We start from the raw sequence: 21,811 nt of genomic DNA, 5'->3' as shown, positions 1-21,811 counted from the left end.
GTGACGGTCACACTGCAGGACGGCAGCTCCTTCCAGGTTCCCAGGCACGAACTGAACCAGCACCAAAGGCAAAGCTCTGTGTTTTCTGAGGTTGTGCCCCCCAGGCTCATGAAGGGCCCCAGAGGTGCCCTGCGGCCTCGGCCGATCCCCTTGTCAGGCTGGGGGATTTGTTTCCCCTTCTTTTTCCATCATTCTCCTTGACTTTTCTTAATAGTACAACTATAAGAAGTGAAAACATTCTTATTGTGTGAAGTTCACCACAGGTTTTACACTTCTTCTGTGGCATTTTACTTGTTTTGAGTCAATATGAGTAATTTATATTTTCCCAGAAAAATATCCATTTCACATTCGTTCTTCTATTTACTGGTAAAATAGTGCACATTGCGCTCTTTGATAATTTCCTCCTTTTTGTACCTACGTCCTAGGCTTGTTATTGACCAGCCTTGTCAAAGATTTGTCTGTTTTACTGTCTAAACTTTTTTTCAAAGAGCTAGCTTTTGGTATTACTGACTAGCTGGGCTGTCGAGCGTTTCCATTGCATTAATTTCTGGCCTCATCAGGGCATCCCTTTACTTTCTTGGGCTGTCTTGTCACTCTCCTCCAGCTTCTCCAGCTGCGAGCGAGTGGGCTCCCGTCTGGCTGTTTTCTCAGAGGCCTGCGGGGCCCTGGCTTCACCCATGTGTTTATAGGTTTCATTTTCGTAGTTTCCATAGTTTGTAATTTTAATTTCCTGCTGAGTGGATGTATTTGGCTTCCTGTACTTATTTATTTTTAATTTTATTGCACTGTTGTCACTGATTCCTGCTTTTTTATAATTTTCGAGATTTCCTGTGTGTCCTAAGGCTTGGCCAATCGCTGACACTGAGAAGAACATGCATTCTCCATGTGATGCCAGCGTCAGCGTACATTTCAGTGATTTTTAAAGCTGAGGTGTAATTTACACACATAATTACACATAACTGACATGTAAATTGCATTTGCATAAACATGCCCTGTTTTTAAGTTTGCTCAGGTGTTGACAAATTAATACACTTGTGTAACCACAAGAAAATGTAGAGATTCTACCATCCCCGAACCCCTGGGGCTGCTCCACGTCAGCGCCCGCCCCCACGGACCTCTGCAGGGGCAGCCTCCTTTCTGCTGCGCCCCATGGATTGGTCCTAGGGGTGTGTAGAAGTGGGGTGTGTTCTCTGTGTCTTCCTTCTTTCATTCAGCTCGGTCTGAGAGGTTCACGTGTGTTGCAATGGGCAGCAGCAGATCCTACACTGATCTGTGTTCCTGTTCATGGGCGTCCGCGGGGCTTCCAGTCTCAACTACTATGAATAGAGCTACTGTAGACATTTTTTACAAATTTCTTTTTTTTAAACATATGTTTTTAGTTTTTTGGGTAAATACCTAAAAAAGGTATTAGTAAGTCATAGTGTAGGTACTTGTTTAGCTTTATAAGAAACTGTCAACAATTCTCCCCATTTGTGCACCTTTTGTTTTACAGTGTTTTCATCTGTTAACAATAGTAAACCCTAACTTAGCTCTTGTCACAACACAGAGACTCCTAATAGGGTGAGAATTAGAACCAGGCTGGCGTGGTGCTTTCTGTTCTACTGGCCTCAGCAGACACTGGCTCCTTAGGGTCATTACCAGAGAGCGGGTGAGGCACATGGCATGGGTGAGGCAGGGAGGCCACCGTGAACCCAACACGCATTCTGTCCCTTATTCAGTGATAGAGCTCACATGTTGGGTCAAGACCTTTTCCTCAGCACCTTGGAGCTAAGTGAAGTCTTGATTAGATTCTGGCCGATGGGTGTCAGGGGAGGGTCATGTGGCCAGAAGCTGATGAGTGCCCACAGTCCATCCTCCTTTTCGCTATCCGACTCCTAGGGACCTGGACGCAATGGCTGGGTCTCTATGTTGGAACACTAGGAAGAGAGCCAGCCCTGGCAGCAGAGGTGCCCCCTCTGGGTGCTTGGGGGCAGGGAAGTCCTTGGCTGATACACACAGGTCCTCTGTGTCTGCGATGGGAACCCCAGGCCTATAGCCACTTCAGCACGCATGCCCTGTGTGCTTACGGGTAGGAGGTGAGCAGGTGGGCACAGGAGGGGCCTGAGTGCAGGTCTCCTGACTCACACCAAGATGCAGTTTCCACAACAAAACCCTGGCGTCCATGGTGAAGGAGGTACAATCTGGGAGTGGCTCCCCGGCCCCTCCTAGCTATTTGGGACACTGGTGTCATGCTGCCTGAACAGCCCTGGTCGAGGGAGACAATTGTGTGAGCCCAATACAAGGTCGGCGGAGAGATGGGTTGGGACAAAGCCTGGACTTCTGGGGCCCAGCGTCACAGGCATCTCCAGAAGAATGGTGGTGACACCAACCAGGAGGGATGCGATGGAGTTGGACCAGAACAGGCCACTGGCCTGGGGCTTGGGGAGGGGGTCCCAGTCAACCAGAGGCCGGGGAGGGGTTCAGGAGAGGTGGCAGGAGCAGGGCTGAGCCCCTGCCCGCGAGCGGGCCCAGCAGGGACGCCTGTACGCTGAGCGTATGGTCTTTTGCATACAGTGCTGCCCACCTTGGGCTTGGATTCCTAGTGAAAAAGAGGAGGTCTGCAGGTCTGTCCCCTCATGTCCTTCATGCCGGACACTCGCTGTGTCCCAGGCTAACTGGTTAGCTTTGTCACTTTGTTTGTTAGTGTTTAGGTGGCTCAGACTCCCTTGGGGGACTCAGGTACCAAGCAGAACGCGCAGATGAACAAATGATAGAGCATGGCGGTGCCTTGCAGGCCCTCTCTTCCCCCCTTCTTCTTTCCCAACACACCAGCCAGCTCCAGCCACAGAGCCCTTGCATCATGGCTGCTTCTGCCTGCAGTGCCCTTCCCCTATCCTAGTGTCTCTGTCATTCAGATCTCAGCTTAAATGTCACCTCCTCAGAGGGGCTTCCCCTGGCACGTACTCTGAAGTTATCACCCTGTCACTCTCCAGCAAATCACTACTCAGTGTTTTTACATTTGTTTCTTGTTGGTCTTCGGCATGAGCCCACCTCATTCCCAAGTGTGACTCGGTGCTGGGCAGAGCCAGGCACAAATGGCACACAGTAACCACATGAACAAGGCCAGTAGTCACCCTTGAGCAGACACAGTGGCTAAAGGTAGCAGATATAAAGTCAGGCAGATCTGGGTGCCAATACTGGTTTTGTCACAAACTGGCTTTGTGACCTGAGCCCAGTTACAGTCTTTCTGTGCCTCAGTTTCCTCATTTGTAAAAGGAGGCTAACGATAGCCCCTATCTTGCAAGGTTGCTATAACGTTTACATGAGGTGGTGGGTGTTAGACCTTCAGATTTTCCAGTATGTAGTGAGTACATTGTAAATTATAGCTTGGCCACCATCACCTTCGCTGTCACCTCCATCACCACCATTATCACCCCATCACCACCACATCACCACCACCATCACCACCACCACCACCACCACCACCATCACCACCACCACCACCACCACCACCACCACCATCACCACCACCACCACCACCACCACCACCATCACCACCACCACCACCACCACCACCATCACCACCATCACCATCACCACCATCATCACCACCACACCACCATCACCATCACCACCACCATCACCACCACCACCACCATCACCATCACCACCATCACCACCACATCACCACCACCATCACCTCCACCACCACCACCACCATCACCACCATCACCACCATCACCATCATCATCACCATCACTACCAAATCGTCCTCCCACATGTTTGCCACAGCATCCTGCATGGGCTGCCACATCATGGGCCAGGTGATTGGACATGGATGACTGGGATCTTTGTGCTCTAGGGAACTGCAGCATGCTCGTCCAGGCAGATGACTGTGCCTGAGAGAGGTGGTGGCAGTGACATCCCTCCCATAACAGCAGCCCCTGGGGGTGAGGGGACAGAGGATGCCATGGCTTTCCTTGGGGGACTGAGCCCCAGTGCAGCACTTTTGGCTCTGCAGATGTGATGCTCGTTGCCATGGGGACCATCCTAACAATAACCTCCCAGAACTGAGAGCTGATATTCCCCACACCCGCCCCAGCTGCCACCTGGGAGGGAGAGCCCTCCTCACTGATGAAAGCCAGCTAGAAAGGATAAGGGGGGAGGCGGAGATGACATGGGGGTGCGGGTGGAAGAGGTCCCTTCCAAAAGGAGGGATGGGAAGCAAAACCCAGATGAGAGGCCTTCTGGGCAGCCCCAGAAAGAGTTATGGCTGGCAGCCCCTCACTCTTCTAGCTTTTCCACTCTGCGGGGGAGGAGCCCTCTGGGCCTGGAGGTGGGGAGCGAGTTGCTCTGTGAGTGGGGTGAGGGGCTGGGCTGTGTAGGACTGTCAGGGTCTCTGGAGGCTCAGCCGTTCCCCATAATGGTGCTCTGCCCTCAAGGTTGCTCTGCGTCGCACCTTTAATGTTTCAGCCCAGGGGAGGGACTGCGCAGGGAACTTCAGGTCCTAACAGGAGAAAAGGGGGCTCAAACTGCACCCCTTTGGTGACCCTGACTTCTTGTATAACCTTGGACCTGGGCAGCCTCCTCACCCAGGGAAAGGGACCTCAAAACAAAGCACCCAGAGTGCTGCTGTGGAAGCCATGCATGTGTGTTACTGTGTGTATGTGTGAGTGTGCGAGTGTGTGAAAATAAGACGAGGCGTTGTAGAGCAGTGGGGTTTCAGTCCCAAGCATGTTCTAGCTGTGTCACCTCTCTCTCTTTCTCCCTTCTAATAAAATGGGTATAGTAATAGTATAACCCTCCTAGGATTGTTTGAGGATTAAATAAGATAATTCATGTAGAATCAGGTAAGCAAATCAGCGTCGTCATGCCTTTAATGTCACTTCATCATGGCATGGACTCGCGCTGGTACGAGTGTGTGACCTTGGCAGCACCCAGAGTCTACTTGTAGCCTGGAGAGAGACTGATTTGCCCAGGGGTGCAATTTTGTTTTGTTTGCTCTTTGCATTCTATTGTGAGCTCAGAACCACGCAGATGGCCCAGCATGTTGGGGGAGAGGCTCCTGCGGGGTTGAACACAACCCCAGAGCAAGCCTCTGCTGGTCTGTGAGGGGCCTCACAGGAAAGGTGGGTATCGTCTGTCAGGACAGCTGAGGGCTCTGGTCCCAGCACCGTGGCATGGCAGTGGTCTCCCATCCTGCCAACCCTGCTGCAATCAAGGCCATGCCCCCAAAGGCCCCTCACTGCCCCCAGTCAGGACTCACCCGATTATCCTTGGCCTCTGTCTTCTGGGTGCAAATTGGGTCTGCAAAAGCACGCAGAACCTGGACTGGTCCCACCTGGTCTGCTAATCTGTCCGATATCCATGTGCCAAAGGCAACTTGGTGGAGCAGGCCCTGGCTGCCTCCACCCCAGAATCCCTTCGATGTGATCTTTTATCCAGGAAACATTTATTGTGGCCTCTGGGGCCAGCCCTGGACTGGCCACCAAGGTGAGTGATGAGCAGGAGCAGGGCAGGCCAAGTGCCCACCACTGGGAGCCTACCTGCCGTGCTGTCAGTGGCTCACGTCAGGGCAGCCAGGCAACCCAAGTCCAGAGCTAGCTGAAAATTTCCTTCCTCAGGGCCAGTCCAGGATGGGCCCTGGCCCCGGCCGCTCAGGGAGTGTGGGGGTACCAGATCCCGGTGGGTCCTCTTCTGGATCTGAAGTCCCCATTCTAGGCGGCAGCCTGGGCGTGGCCCTGGGGGAGATTCTTCTGTGGAAAATTGGGGTCAGCCAGCTTCTCCTGCCAGCCCTCGTGCTCCCTCCTCCTCCTCCCCCAGGATGGACCCTCTTCTATCAGACCAGAGGAGGTGGGGGTCAGGCAGGTGGATGACGCCTGGCACAGGGGAGAATGTGTCCTCCTACCCCAGCAGGGGCTCAGGACACGAGTTCCCCTGACTCAAGGACCCTGGGCCTGAACTCCAACCGCCCCCTTGCTGGGACCTCTAGTGCAGACACCCCAGCACCCAAGGCTAGGAGGAGTGAGGGAGGGAGCGTTTGGGACCATGGGCAGGGGGCAGCCTCCAACCTTTCACCTCCCACCCCCAGGATCTCCAGTGCGCACTCTGGTTTGGGGGTGACAGGACCATGCGGTGTGCGGACGGGTCAGTACAGAGTCTCCTCCCAGGGGTGTGAGGGATGAATCCTGTGGAACGTAGCACACGTGCCCCCATCCCCTGTGCGCCCAGTGCCCTCTCGCAGTCCTGGGCAAGGTGGGCCTTAAGGCGAGAGGGGGTTGGATTCACTGTGTGGTCTCGTTTGTGTGCGCGCGCGCAGAGGGTCGCCAGCAGACGCAGCCGGCTGTGGTTCTGTGCGTGGCCCTGAGCTCCAAGGACTTGTGTTCAGGGCACATGTGTGTGTGCGCGCGCGCGCGCGCGTGCGTGTGCAGGGCGCGGGTGCGGATGAGGGCGCGGGTGCGGGGCTCGCGCAGGGGGCGGCAGGCGGGATAGGCACGGCAGGCTCGGCGGTGACAGCAGCGCCCGCGCTCCCCGCGCGTAGGTGTGCAGCGCGCTCCTGGCGGGCACGGAGCGCGCAGATCTCGCGTGCGCTCGCAGCCCAGCTTGGCCCCCTCCTGGCGCTGCGAGCCGAGGTGTCGCCCGCGTCCGCGTCGCCGTGCCCGCGAGCGGGAGCCGGAGTCGCCGCCGCCCGAGCGCAGCAGAGCGCACGCCGAGCCCGTCCGTCTCCGCCATGGCCACCACGGTGACCTGCACCCGCTTCACTGACGAGTACCAGCTCTACGAGGATATTGGCAAGTAAGAGCCGCGGCGCGTGCGTGCGGGGCCGGGACCCCGGACACCCGGACCTCCGCGCCGCCAGCTCCGGGCGCACTGCGGCCCGGCGCGCCCCCGGCTCCCACCGGCTCCGGGCCCGGAACGCACCGGCTCCGAGGCCCGGACCCCTGGGCTCCTGGCCAGGTCGCCGGACCTCCGCGTGCTCGGCCCTGCCTGGTCCTGCTCAGCGAGGTCGCCCAGCCAGAAGCCCCGGCTCGGGACGTGGGGATCAGTGCGGCGGGGGCGGCAGCAGGTGTCCCCCGAGCGCCCCGCAGACGTGACGCATTTGGCGGCGGGAGGTCAGAGAGGAGGGGCGCGCCTGGGCAGCTCTGGGTCCTGGAGCGTGAGGGAGGGGGCAGCCGGGGCCGAGGGTCATCCCTGGTGTGGGCCGTGCTGTCCCCACCCCCACTGAGCGGCTGGGCGCGGGGGCGGCAGGACCTGCTTGGGCGCCTGCTCCTCCTCGTGGCTCCATCCGCGCGGGTGTCGTGGGGCGGGGGTGCTCGCTGCGCTTTGGGCCGCGTGAGAACAACCTATGCCGCGGGTCCCCCAGGGAATCTGTTCTGGGGGATTTTCCCGAGATCCTTCCGGAAGGAGGAGTCTGGAGAGCTGGAAACCGAGGTCAGGGAACTGGGGTTAGGTCACTGGGCTGGAGATAAGGCGGTCAGGTGGGGAGCCTGCGGGGGCTCCTGATTTCAGAGTCCTAGAGGTAGGTGGGGGCCGGTGGGGAGGTGTTTGAAGGCTCCTTTCAGGTAAGGCCACATCTGGGAACAGGTGGCTCCCGGCTCTACTCGCCAATGTGAAGGGTGTAGGGCCTGAGCCCTGGCTTTGCGGGGGGGGTTGCATCACGAAGCCCGTCAGGCGCTTCTCTGTGGCCGGGGCTGCTGGCGCCGTGAATCGGGGGGCTTTACCCCAGCCTGCTGCCAATGAGCCCCGTCCTCCTCCATCGTCCTCCATCCCAGCTGCGGAGGTTTCCTCTTACACACCCAGCGGCGGATCCTTTCTTTCTCTTTCTAAACAAATGTCTGTGTTGACACCTTGTTTGGGGTGCATGCTGACCATTGATGATTGTGGGTGCGGAGTTGGGAGGAGGCTGGGGTGCAAATACCCAGGCCTAGGGGCTGCGGGGTGACCTGCAGGGGCCCATGGTGGGGCCAAGGCTGGGCGGCGTACCCACAAACTCCCTGCCCTTGAGTGGGGTTGGTTGGGTGTCGGGCCCCAAGGCGGCTGGACCTGGAAACAGAGCAGAGGTAAGGGCAGGGTCTGCTTTCCCCGGTTCCCACCCACGACACCAGCTGGGGGCGGCAGTGGGAGGAAGGGCATCCCTTCCAGGGGACTTCACATTGTTCTTCACCCTCAGGGCTGCCTCTCTGTGAGCCCCCATTTCCTTGCTGGATGACCCTGGCTTCACATTCCTGTGAAGCTCTGGTCCCAGCAGTGAGTGCTGAGCATGGCAGCTGCCACCCACAGCCACACTGGGAAGTGGGGTCCTTGGGGCTGTCCTGGGGAGCCAGAGCGGGTGGCAGCCCCCACAGTGCAGGTGCACCCCTACCCCGGCCTGAGTGGGTGAAGAGGCCTAGTGTGTGTGTGGGGGGAGGGGCAGGGCCTGAGAGGAAGGGAGGGGAACAGGGATTCAGCTAGGCCTGGAGCCCTTTGTGGAGCGCCCCCAGGTGTGAGGCTCAGCCCTGCTGGGTGACTGCAGGAACTGGGCATTCAGCCACCCCACCCAGGGCTGGGGTCCTCAGTGGCCATGTTGGCTGGTTGTTGACAGTGCCTGGCCTCCCAGAGACACAGTTGGTGTTGCTTCCTGGCCCAGGTGGATGTGTCCAAGTTTATTTAAAGCTGCAGCCCCTGGCACCAGTCAGATGACGCTGAGCGCCCTGCCTGGGAAGGCCAGGCCACTGGCCCACAGCTGCCCCTGTGACGTGGCTGCCAGCTTCTCCGGTCTCCCTCATCCCTTTCTCTACCCCCGCCAACTGCCAGGCATTGTCCACTGGGGCCTGGACTACAGGGTCCGAGGGCCAAAGGAGCTGTTTTCTGGGGCCCTGCCTTTGTCCGGCTGGGCCGGGCTGACGTGACCCATGTCCTGGGTTAAGAGCCACCTCGAGCTGGGGGTCCCCAGACAGGACAGAGCTGGGTAGGACACTCAGCCCAGCACAGAGCCTCCCGCAGTGTGGTTTTAATGTGATTTCTCTTGATTTTAATCTGGGTGGATTTTTAATTTTATTTTTTAAATTTATTGGGGTGACAATTGTTAGTAAAATTACATAGATTTCAGGTGTGCAATTCTGTATCACATCATCCATAAATCACACTGTGTGTTCACCACCCAGAGTCAGCTCCCCTTCCATCACCATACATTTGATCCCCCTCACCCTCATCCCCCACCCCCCAACCCCCTTACCCTCTGGTAACCACCAAATTATGTTCCCCATGGGTGGATTTTTAAAATTGAGAACACTTCCCGGAGTAGTGTGTCTGTTCTGCCCAGAACTTAAAACTGTCCCTCCTCGATTGCCCTTTTGGCTTTAAGTTGTTTTTATAAGTTATAAGCCGTGAAGCATCACAGATCAGTGTGAAGCGCCATTTCCTCCAGCTGCTGTCATGCTCGTGGCGTTTGTCCTCCTTTTTTGGTTAATTTACACACAGATGGAAGTGTCCATAACTAATATATAGGATTCTTGGTGTGTTTTCTTTTAACTTTACGTAAAAATCCTGAAGCTTGTGTTTTCACTCAGCTCCGTGTTGTCGGCACCTGTGTGAGGTGACACGCTTGTGCATAGTGGCCGTGACGCGGACAGGTTGTACCACCCGATGGCAGCTTAGGTTGCTCCCCGCTGGACACCTCCAGCCCCGGCCTGTGTGCTGGGCACCAGTGGGCCGTGTCCTCGCGCGCTCCTGGGTCCCTGTGTGCCCAGGCCCCTTGGTCTTGTGCAGAGGTGTTTGTGCTCAGTCTCCCGCGCCTTCTACTTTTGGGGTGATCTCCATTAAACTATGGGTGCTCTACATAGAAGAGAGCTGTTCCCAGGAGGTTCTGAATGTAGTTCAGGGTCCCCTCCCCTTGGGGCATGTGGCCCCCCAATGACCTGGAAGGAACATGCCACTTTGAACCTGTGATTTTATTGGATTCCACTTGACCAGGAAGTCCCCACCGCCTGCGTGTAACAGACACAGACCCGCTGCCCAGGGAGGGTGGGCCACCTGTGTCAGCAGTACCCCAATGTCCAGTCCAGGGCACCCCCATCCCTCCCAGCTCCCCCAATCTCAAGAGGCCAGAGCTGACCTTGGTGTGTCCTTGGCTCCGTCTAATGTGCCCCAGTGGCGGAGAGCAGGCCCTCACTGGCCAGTAAGTGTGCTGTCACTTTGCCAGTGGCTGGCTAGGTGGCTGATAAACTTGGGACATTCCGAGCAGGTGAGGTGCTGAGCCCCTGGGCTGTGGGTGCCTGGAGAAAGGGTTTGGGTGGAGGAGGAACCATCCCATTTGCTCCCTCCCACCCACTAGCACTTCCTGCCACAAGGCCTTTGCTCATTCCTCTGGCTGCTCAGCGAGGTCACATTCAGGTCTCAGCACCCGGTCCCCTCCCTGGGCACCCTGTCCCCCTCTGTCTTCCCCGACACTGGGCAGCCTCTGACACAAAGGCTTGGCTTGGGGCCCCTGCCTTCAGCTCTGTCCCCTCCAGCACCATCTCTGCACGTTTGAATGAGGGGGGGCGGGGTGACAGGCCCCTGCGGCTGCGACTGGATTGTGATGCAGGTATTCAGACGCACTCGCAGGCTGAGCTGCTGCAGCGTGCACACCACGGTGGTGCCGGCTTATTACTATCGAATGGTATTTTTATACCATAACCTACTTTGTTGAGAGCTAAGAATATATCTTGTGCTTGGCCTCGGTGTTCTTTCTCCTTGGGTGGCAGTCGCTAGCAGTTAAATGCCGCTCATTATATTAGCTTGGTCTGCAATCATCGCCCCTTGATGGAAGAGGTGGTTAGGCCCTGACACGCCCTCCAGGACCAGGACCGAGGCCACAGGGGCCAGGGTTTGCTGCAGGCAGTCGACTCTGGAATCCATCTCTGCTCCTCCCAGGAGCTCCTGACCTTACTTTTCTGAGTTTTAAAACTGCTGCTGTTCCACGCTGACACGTGCCGCCTGTGGTCCACTCTGACCCTCAGCTCCTCAGGGTCTCACCTGCCTTAGTGCTGTTCATGTTGTGCTTTTCCATCACAAAGCGCTGCCCTGTGGCTCCCTCACCTCATCTCTCCATGGCAGTGAGCACTCGGCCCCCATGTGGGACCAGCGAGGCTTGACATTTTAGTTTATTAATTAAACAAACTACAAGGACAATGTTGTCTCATAAAAAAAGCAACACACACGTATGTGTGGTAAACTTGACTTTTACACTCACGTTTCCTCGCTCCCCAGAGGACCCTGGACTGTGATTTAATGTCAGTGTACGCTACCTATTTGTACACAAATACGTGTGCACGTCTAACACACACGACTAAAAACGCAGACAGAATCACCATATACAGACTCTGTGATTTGTTTGCCCCCAGCCTTCTTCATGACCATCCCTCCACATCTGTCCTTTCTTACAGCCAAAGCCTGCCAGCAAGCTCAGAAGCAGGGAGATGTGTGTATATGTGGTGGCCATGTTTTAAAAACCAAATTGGGGACCCATCCTCTGACAGACGTGTCAGAAGAAGGAGAGGGCCCCGTGTGTGCGATGGGGCCCCCGGGTCATCTGGGGGGCAGGACTGGTATATGAGCGACTGGGCCGCGTGTTCCTGGCGGGGCCACAGGGACGGCACAGAGATCTTGTTCAAAAAGCCCGACACTGTGTTCCTCTCTCTTCTGGTTTGGGGGATCCCTCCAGAGTAAGAGAGAGAGAGATGCAATGTCGGATCTTCTTTCTTCTGCTGAAAATAAAGTTCTAACAGAGATGGTTCCCTTAGTGAGTCCACACAGCTGCCTGGAATCTAAGCGCTTTAGAGGACAGACCAAGCCGAGGTGACAGGAGCAGTTCTGATCCTTAGACACATCTCATCCTCCCTGAGGCCACCTGGTCCAAGAAAGGTGGCCTTTCTGGAGATTTGAGATGTATTTTCAAAAATTTGGTTCCCTGTCTCTGACGAAAATTGGATCTGATTTGATGATTTGTAAAGCATCTTTACGGCAGCACGTCACTAGTAGTCAGTGCAGAAACATGCCCCCGTCACATTGTAGTATCACGTAGGGATGTGTATTTTATTCGTGTAAAGCTCTGGGTCTGTTTAAAACAAAAACAGCCGCTTCTGTCAGAGTGCTGTTGCTAGCTGCCCCGCCTCTGGGTGGCCTTGCCTCCCAGGTCGGAGGGTCACTGGCTTTTGCATTGGCACATGATCCTGGAAGAACTGAAGTTAGGATTCTCTGTTAAGCCACATACAAGCTTTTGTTGAATTCTGGAGCAGATTGGTGATAGCCGGGCAAAGTGTAAGGACATCCTATGAGGATGCATAAAGCGCTGCTGTGTGGGGCAGGGTGAGAAGCACCGGGCGCCCAGCTGCGGAGCAGACAGTGAGGCCCGGGCAGCCAGGCGCTGACCTTCATGAGCCTGTCCATCTTCTGACGCAATGCCCCGGGGTGTCCAGCTGTCCACATTGGTTTCTAGTATCTTGAAAAAGTAAAAAGAAACAGGTGAAAAGAACTTTAATAATGCATGTGTTTAACCCAGTATATCTAAAATATTATTTCAACATGTAATCAATACAAAAGTTATTGTTAAGCTATTTTATGTTTAAAAAAATATTATGTCTTTGACATTTGTTGTGTATTTTACACTTACTGCACATTGTGGTTCTGTGGCTACATGTGGTCACTGTGCTGGACAGAGCTGGTCTAGACCTTCAAGGTCATTCCTAATATTATCGTGATTTTGCAGTTTTCCTGGTGTCTTTGGCTCTTCTGCAGACTCCTTCATTCGCTCAGCTAGTCTGCCCTCACACTTACCACTTGCCCGGCTTTTCCTAGGCACTGGGGAGCCAGGGTGAGCGAAGTGGAGGGTGCCTGCACTCGTGGGCCTCACGATGGGAGGCGGTGTGAACACTGAGAAGCCCATGTGTGAGGGGGACGCACCAGCACCTCTGCTCCAGGAGTAACTGCGGCAGCTCCGGAGGCTGCAGTGGTGAGAAGGGCAGTGAGGCTACAATGCAGCTGGGAAGCCTCAAATTGCTGAACTCAGAGTGAAAGAAGGGGACATTGTAACTGACCTTTCAGAAATAAAAGGGTGATAAGGTAGTTCTGTGAACAACTGAGCACCAAGAAGTTAGAAAACGTACATGAAACAGTCACATTCTTAGAGAGACACAAATGACTGAAATTGACTCAAAAAGAAATAGAAAATCTGAATAGACCTACAACAACTAAAGAGAGTCATTAATAAATGTAAAAGTTTTAAATGCCCCAGAAAGAAAGCCCCAGGCTTAGATCACGTCACTGGTAAACGCTATCAAACATTTAAAGAATTAATACCAGCCCTTCACAAAGTCTTCCAAAACCTAGAATAGGAGAGAGTTCTTCTCAACTCATTCTATGAAGCCAGTGTTACCCTGATACCAAAACCAGACAAAGACATCAGAAGAAAGAAAACTACAGACCGAGGTCCCTGATGAATACAGATGCAACGTCCTCCACAAAATACCAGCGAAACGAATCCAGCAGCGTGTGACCACGGCTATACGTTATGACAAGTAGGATTCACCCAGGAGTGAAAGGGGGGTTCAGTATATCAGATTCACACAATGGAACACATCATGTTAACAGAATAAACGAAGAACAAGCCGGAGGAGTCACACTTCCCGACTTCACAACTAAGTGGACAGAAGACAGAGGGGAGCAGCTGGCACGAGCGTGGGCAGTGCAGCCGAGCTGGACACCTGAGCCAGTGGACTCGGAGAGTCTGGAACAGAACCCTACATCGGTGGTCAGTGGTTTTTGACAGGGGTGACAAGACACTTCAGTGGGGAAGGAATAAAGGTCCACTCATCCAATGCACAGTGGGGGATCCACAAGCAAAGCAAATGAAGTTGGAACCCTCTCTAACACTGAATATAAAAGTGACCTCAAAATGGGTCATAGACCTAATTGTAGGAGCTAACACTGTAAAATTCTTAGAAGAAACATGACTAATTTGGATTTGGCCGTGGTTTCTTAGATACGACACTAAAAGCACAAGCAACAAACGAGAAATAGATACATCGGACTTCATCACAATTAAAATATTGTGCTTCAAGGGAAGCCATCAGGAAAGGGGACAGACAGCCTGCAGAGTAGGAGGAAATACTTGCAAATCACAATCTGATGAGAAACTTGTATGTAGAACATTTTAAGCACTTACTATTAACAGTAAAAAGACATAAATGACCCAATTAAAAATGGGCAAAGAACCTGAGCAGATGTTTCTACAAAGAAGTTACAAGGTGCTCAGCGTCCTTAGTCATCAGGGAAACGCACATCAAAGTCACGGGAGGCCACTTCAGGCCCACTGGGATGGCGACAGTAAAACCATGACTGCTCGTGAGGACATGGTGTGGAGACCCTCATCCTGTGCTGAGGGGGTGGGATGGTGCAGTGCTGTGGGGGCGGTTTGCCAGTTCCTCAGTGTCCCTTCCTAGACGTGTCCCTAAGAGAGGGACACAGATGTTCGCACAGCACTTCTCACAGCGGCGACACCCACACAGCGAAAAGGTGGACACACCCACATGGCCATCAACTGACACGTGGATAAAGAAAACATGTCGTGTCCGTGCAATGGGACATTTCAGGCATGAAAACACGTGAAGTACCACCAAGCAGGAGACGCAGCAGCGTGGAGCTCAGTGACAGGCCAGGCACAAAAGCCGCGTGTTGCATGACTCCATCCACACGGGGCGTCTGGGACCCCAGAGAGCCTGGGCTCAGCAGGCAGAGAGGGTGGGGAGTGACTGCTGCTGGGCAGAGGTGTGTTTTTGGGGTGAAGAAAATCTTGCAAACTTAGACGGTGGCGATGGACACAGTGAGAACCACTGAGCGGCCTTACGTAGGTGAACTGTTTGGCATGGGAATTACATCTCACCGCAGATGTTTAAAATAAATGAAACCTGTGTAGCAAAAGCCAAACCTCTAGGACCTGGATCTCAGGTTCGAATGCCGAGAAGTGACTTTAACAGAAGTGAGCTCTCGGCTGCAGCGTCCCCTCACCTTTGCTGAGGAGCAGATGTGTCACCAGAACTTGGCCTCGTGGTGCCTGAGGACAGGCTCCAGAGCATGTCCCCTGGCTCACTTCATCGCAGCCACAGCCTTCGCTCTGTCCCACGCTGGGGCATCTGTCACCACGCAAGGAAGAAGCTGAGAGCCTCCTGCGAGCTGGAGGGTGGAGGCTGGTGTGGAACAGATAGCGGGGGGGTGTGCACATGTGTGCATGCGTGTGTGTGTGTGTGTGTGTGTGTGTGTGTGTGAGAGAGAGAGAGAGAGAAAGGCTGGAAGCTGAGACCCGCCCCTCACCCCCACCCCCAGGCTCCAGCCTGCCTCTTATCCCCCAAATCTCGGTATTTCGGACACCACGGCCGGGGAATCTTGGGTCCAGCAGGGTCTCAGAGCAGAGGGAGGGCATGACTCCTGAAGGAACCACACGGGGCAGGCGGCCTCCTCTCCTGGCTCTGCTGGGCCAGGTGCTGGAGGGTGAGGTTCACTGGGAGCAGGGAAGGTGAGTCCCCAGTGGGTGTGGTGACAGATGCGGGTGGTGGGGGAGGACATGTTGTCAGCAGGATTGGCAGTGACGGGAAGGGCTGGAGTGGGGCCCATGGGGGCGCCCAAACTCCAGGCTCCATCATTCCAGAACCTCTGGCCGCCTCCTTCACGTCCTCAGCTGGGGTTCTCTCCCTTCTTTGTCCCTCTTCTCTCTCTGCCCCTTCTCCAGGTTCGGGTACCCCCGTTGTTCCAGTGTGGGTGGGCCTCAGGGACCCTCGCCTGTCCTCGTCCCATCCTTGGAGGGTCTCAGGTCTGAGTGGAGCCCTGGTGGCAGCAGGGAGAGGTGTAGGGCGCAGACTGTGGTGGCCTGAGATGGGCTGCGTGTTTTCTTCACACTATAATTCTCTGATCGACACGCATGAACACTGATCTGCAGAGCTGCACGTGTGACGCCTGCCAGGCGGTCCATCTGGTGGGGTGTCATCCAGGCACTTGCCAGTGTGGTGACCAATGGGCGACCCCTCACTTTGTTGGGTGGACACCTTCGGGCAGAGGACTTGGGCGGCTGGGTCTGTCCCCTCCAGTTCCCTCCTCTCCTATCTCCCTCACTTAAAGGGTCCTTAGGGGTCTGTCCAGATGCCGTCTTGGGGACCAGTCCTTCCCCGCCTGCTCGTCCTCAGTGGCTCCTCAGAAGGGAGCGCTGGGCTTTGAGGCCCCTGCAGTCGCAGACATCGCCACTGATTTGCAGCAGGTGACCCTCCCTCTGGGCTGAGCCATCCTGATTCCGGTCACCTGTGCCCGGAGACTTCAGTGCTGTCCCATCTCAGGGCACGTGGGGTCTTCGGCCTCTGTCCCCACTGGGGCATCAGCCAAGGCCTCTGCCCGGGCACTGTCAAGGAGACAATGTGGCCTGAGCCCAGTTGCTTTCTCTGTGCAGTGGGGGCGGTGAGGCGGGTCCTTCCCAGCAGTGGAGGGGGTGGGCAAGTGTGTGACTATGGTGATGGTGGGTTATACCGCAGGGGCCGTCTCTCAGAGCTTCATCATCGTAGGGCCAGCCCCACAGTGTGTGGGGGGAGGGCACAGCCCTGTGCCGCCCCTCCTGCGGCCCCTCCCAGGGGCTGCGCCTTTCCCTGCACTGTCACTGGGGCAGGGCCAAGAGGGACCAGTAAGGAGGACACAGCTCAGAACCGATGGCGCCCCCAGTTCTCCCAGCTCGTCCATCGATGGACAGGCCGCCTTCCTGTGCTCAGACTGAGCAGAGAGCCCGGGGCTGTGGGCCGGGCAGCCCCGCCTGTGCCCAGCCCATCACAGCGGCTTGCTCCTCTTAGTTCGTGGGTTCCTGTCTGGTACTGTGGATTTTTTTTCTCTCTAAATTTCTCTTGTCAATAGAGGTCCAAGTTTGATATGTCACATGATACTAAAGGAGCGCTTGAAAAACACGATTTTAAAGGCAGGTACCAGTTTCTTTCATCCTTAATGACTTCCCAGAGATAGGGCTGCCAACCTGACCCCGACGGACATTTTTGGTGGCAAAATGTACGTAACCTCGGTTTACTGTCTGGACCATTTTAGCTTTGTGGTCTCACGTCCACCCCCACCGTTGTGCAGCCACCCCCATCGTCCATCCCCGGAACTTTCTCATTGTCCCAAATTGACACTCTGTCCCCATCAGACTCCAACTCCCCACACCCCAGCCCTGTCTCTGCATTGAGTCCTGGGGACTGTGCACACGTGGACGCACAGTGTCCTTGTCCTTCTGTGGTGGGCTCGTTGTGCTCAGTGCCGTGTCCCGGTCCACCCTCACTCAGCAGGTGTCAGACTCCCTTCCTGCTTCGGGCTGAGCCATAGGACATTGCATGGATGGACACGTTGTGTCTCCCCACTCACGTGCCAATGGACCCTGGCTTGCTCTCACCTTTTGGCTCCTGGAACAGTGCTTCAGTGAACATGGGTGTGCAAAGGACACTTTTAAAGGACACAGTTGTGGTTTGCCCCCGCAGGCCACAACTTCTCAGCACCAGCCTTGTGGCTGTGTGGTTGTAGTTCCCCCCGGAAAGCAGGAGGACTGGGTCAGTGGCTTTTTGGGGCCCCCGTGTCTCTGTGTGTTGTTTCTGTGGAAGCCACACTTCCTTCACCTGAGACCTCACAGCGCTGAGGTGTCTGTGAGCTGACCACAGTGACGTCCACATTCCTGGGGATAAGACTGAAGAAGGACAAGTGCTCATGGCTCTGAAACAAACAGAAACTAACCCCTAGAACTTGCATGGACACACACCTGGCAGGAAGAAAAAAGCGAGGCCACAGAGACCATCAGGTTCATCCCGGGGCACTGCTGTCTGGCTGTCAGGTCTGTCTGTGTGCACAAGGTGGGCCAGCCGCCTCCTCTGTGGGCTGCGGGGACTGACCAGTCCCCTCCCAGCTGGTGACTGCCTGGCACTGATGAGGGGGCGCCGTCCCTCACAGGCGGCAGGGAGTGACTCTGTGTGGGTCCAGCCGTCCTGTTCCTGCTGACTCGGCTTTGGGATGCCACACTAACAACGAGGGACACAGGCTGCTTTCCAGGGCGCATCAGCCCTTCCCACCTTGCAGGGACCATCCCAGGTGTGCAGACGTGGAGCTGGGTCAGTCACCACCCAGGGTGGCACTGAGCATTCTGGGAGGGGGTGCAGGAGGGTGGGCCTGTCTCTGTGGGTCCCGGGCTCAGGTTCTGGGGGCTATCTTGAGAGCACAGTGGCCTAGATGTGACACCAGTGTCCCCAGGCCAGGCGGCCTTGGTCTGAGGCGGCCGGGCAGGTGTGAGTGGCTCCTTGTGGGAGCCTCCCACTCTGGGGAGAATTGAGCCCCTGCAGTGAGGCCCTCCACTTGTGGGCCTGGCCTGGTGGTGCCTCTGTGGGACAGCGTGCAGCATAGAGGGGAGGCTGGACAGTGCACTGGAGGCATGAGCCTGTGGGGAGAGCAGGGCGGGGCCGGGCCAGCCCCTACACTGCCCCTGGCGCCTTTGCTGAACCCTCCTGGGCCCCCGGCCTGGCATCGATGAGGGCAGCTGGCCTTGGGGAGAAGCGGGGTGGGGCTCACGTGCACCACTCCCCAGACACCCCTGTGCAGAGGCACCGGGCGGGGGGTGGGGGGCAAGGCCCACGGGCAGCTCCCAGAATCCCCAGACAGGGTAACACCTCCACAGACGCAGTTCTGTCATCTTCATAATGAAGGTGACGTGATTTCTTCCCATACTCTCATTTTTAACAATATAAAAGTGTTCACAGTTATTTGTCAGGAAGGTACTTGGTGCTCCCTGTTGGAGCACGAGTAAGATGGATGTCCTGAGTGCCCCAGCTGGTCAGAGCGAGGGCAGGGCAGGCGTCCAGGACGGGCCAGGACCCTGTCTGAGCCAGCTCTTCCCCACGGAAAGCAGATTAAAAAGTCAGCAACGGTTCTGGGAATGGCTGTCACTGGTCTCTGGTCATTCAGATGAAGTGACTTCTGCTGGGATGGGCCAGGAAGGGCTGCCCAGGAAATGTGCTTCACACTGCGGTGCCTGGGGTCTCGTGAAGACCTCGTGTGCGGGGCTGGTGACCGCAGGGGCATCTTCTCTGCCTCTCACCCCACCCTGTGCACTGATCCTGGGCTAGCGGTCACCTGCGTCCCCTGGCACAGCCAGGCCTCACCCTTGGGACACAGGCAGGGTTTGGGGGCCCTGCCTCCCCCTTCTCAGCAGTCTCCCTCCCACCCTGCTCCTCCCACAGGATGTGACATCAGTGTCACACAGGGGCATTCGAGGGAGAAGTATGGGCACCCTCTCTCAGGTGACAGTTGGGGCGAGGGGTGGAGGGGCACACATACAGCTGCCACCTGCAGGCAGGTATGGGGGACACTCTGGCTGTGTCTGTGACGGGCTGGGTCCTGGGGACAGAGAGGAGTGTCCAGGTTCACTGTCCAGACAGAACAGAACCCACCTTGCTCCTCGCCTTGTGGGCAGGGCCTCCGGGCTACACGTGACAAAGGGCTGACTCCTCACATACAAAGAGCTCTGACAAGCTGATAAGAAAATAGCCGCAGGGGCCAGCCAGGTTGGGGCTCCATGCTCCTAATTCCAAAGGCTGCCCGTTCGATTCCCACATGGGCCAGTGGGCTCTCAACCTCAAGGTTGCCAGTTCAATTCCTCAAGTCTCGCAAGGGATGGTGGGCAGCACCCCCTGCAACTAAGATTGAACACAGCACCTCGAGCTGAGCTGCCTCCCGGATGGCTCAGTTGGTTGGAGCGTGTGCTCTCAACCACAAGGTTGCCGGGTTCGACTCCAGCAAGGGATGGTGGGCTGCGCCCCCTGCAACTAAGTTTGAACACAGCACCTCGAGCTGAGCTGCCTCCCGGATGGCTCAGTTGGTTGGAGCGTGTGCTCTCAACCACAAGGTTGCCGGGTTCGACTCCAGCAAGGGATGGTGGGCTGCGCCCCCTGCAACTAGAAAATGGCAACTGGACCTGGAGCTGAGCTGCACCCTCCCCAACTAAGACTGAAAGGACAACAACTTGACTTGGATAAAAGTCCTGGAAATACACACTGTTCCCCAATAAAGTCCTGTACCCCTTCCCCAATAAAAAAAAAAAATGTTCGTGGCAACACTTTAAAAAAAAAAAAAAGCCACAGATCCAAGAGAGATATGGGGAGCTCCGTGAGCCTGTTCACGGACAGGAGATGGAAATTCAGCTGTGAAAATGCAAAGACCACAGATGAACTAGAGCCACCACTGCCCCGTCCCCAAGCTCACCTGGCTTCAGACACTTGGATGGCTCTTCCCGGTGGCCCAGATGCTGATGAGGCCACACAGCCGGTCTCCTGCCCCTCCTTCCTGCAGCCGGTGAACTGAGGCCCTGGGAGTGGGTGGCCCTGGACGGGCCTGAGACCTGTGCATGGGCAGAGGGAATTCCAGATGTGCCTGCTCCTCCTCCGGGCAGAGCTGTCCAAGTGCAGGAGGCCCACTGGTCGTCCTCCAAAGGGCCCGGGGGCCTTAGTGCTCCCATCCAGGCTCTGCAGAGGCCACCACAGCCTGCACTCCGGCCTGGTGGCAGGAGGAGGTGCCAGGCACCGAGGGGTCCAGGGTGGTGCTGGCACTCTCCAGCCCCATCCCACGTCTGTCCTCATCGAGGTCTTTGTGTAATGTCAACCTGCCGTTCGGGTCACCACCATGGCTTCTGGGGGATGGGGCCCAGTGTGGTTGTTGCCGAGGTTTCCTGCAGAATGTGGGTCACCCGAGAGAAAGGGGGAGAAGAAGAGAGACAGAGAGCAACACGGAACTGGGGCGGGGTGTGAAGCACATAGGCCTGTCAGCCTGACCCCCCAGGAGCCAGGGGTGGCGTGTGTCCACTGGTCAGGCCGGATGGAAGTGAGCCCTCAGCAGGGCTAGCCCTGCCCTCGGCCCCTCCTGCCCTCCTGCCAAGGGTGTCCCCTCTCCTCTGTCCTGTCCTCAGGGGCAGCTGGACTGCCTGTCCCGAGAAGGTCTTTGTCCTGCTCAGGACCTCGTCCACCCTCTGCCCCATCACAGTGTGTGTGTGTGGGAACTGGTGACATTTGGGGTGTGCAGAAGGAGGCCACACTGTTCCCTGGTGTATTCCCTATCTAGTGGGAACTGGTAAGTGTTAACAACTGGGGCGGAGGGAGTGCTGACAGATGGTGCTTGCACTTCCCTGTGGTGTAAATACAACCCCCCCATGGCCAACCTGCCTGAAAATTTTGTTCTCTAGCTGGTATGAGCTGGCCTGTGCGCCAGACCAGGGGGACCGCGGCCTGGCCCCTTCTCTCTGCACTGCAGTGGGACCCTCCTCCTCAGCTTGGCTGGAGAGCTGAGGGAGGAGACATTGCAAACGGGGGCAGCCATCCTCACGGTGGCTGGGCGCTGTGGGCCTCAGTGAAGCTCTGACACCTGCAGTGATGCAGTCCTCGGTCATGGGGGAGTTTTGAGGTTTCAGTGTAAGTTTAATACGTCCGTTCTTCTTACGGCATTTGCTTTTCTGCATGGGGTTCAGCTCTCATCATGAAGATACTTTGTGTTTTCTTGCTACTTAAAAAACAACAACAATGCACTTGATTTGTTAGGGCTATTTTATGTTTACAGAAAAATTGGACAGAAAGTAGCGAGTTGCCCTATTCCAGCTCCCAACCTGCCCCAGTGCCCTTCACTGTTACATCTGGTGTCTGGGTGTGGTTACAGTGGCGGCCAATATTGCTACCTTGTCACCGACGGAAGCCCACTGTTTCCATGGGATCCTCTTTATGTTGTGTGGTTCACACCACAGGCTCACAAAGGCCACTTTTGCATTTGCAGC

The 21,811-nt window shown here is 56.0% G+C and overlaps 1 protein-coding gene and 1 long non-coding RNA gene across 14 annotated transcripts in view; one reads left to right on the top strand and one right to left on the bottom strand.

Moving 5' to 3' along the window:
- Positions 1-6,454: 6,454 nt before the first annotated feature.
- Positions 6,455-21,811, top strand: part of CAMK2B (calcium/calmodulin dependent protein kinase II beta) — a 68,330-nt gene continuing 52,973 nt past the window's right edge. For 8 of the 13 annotated variants that reach the window (XM_033088344.1, XM_033088342.1, XM_033088350.1 and 5 more), the window contains exon 1: positions 6,710-6,774. In XM_033088344.1, the coding sequence (XP_032944235.1) occupies positions 6,710-6,774 (65 nt within the window). Of the gene's footprint in view, positions 6,775-21,811 lie in introns of all 13 variants that reach the window. The other 5 variants (XM_033088345.1, XM_033088341.1, XM_033088354.1 and 2 more) reach the window with 4 other exon arrangements.
- On the bottom strand, positions 10,665-20,675 carry LOC117012278 (uncharacterized). Its single transcript, XR_004421148.1, has 3 exons — positions 20,257-20,675; positions 17,408-17,721; positions 10,665-12,439 (listed from the first exon to the last, which is right to left on the bottom strand). It is a non-coding gene; the product is annotated as an uncharacterized LOC117012278 (long non-coding RNA).

Source organism: Rhinolophus ferrumequinum, chromosome 20 (genome assembly GCF_004115265.2).
Source record: "Rhinolophus ferrumequinum isolate MPI-CBG mRhiFer1 chromosome 20, mRhiFer1_v1.p, whole genome shotgun sequence".
NCBI lineage: Eukaryota > Metazoa > Chordata > Mammalia > Chiroptera > Rhinolophidae > Rhinolophus > Rhinolophus ferrumequinum.
Note: the sequence above shows the minus strand (reverse complement) of the source record. Positions and strands in the feature narration are given on the sequence as shown.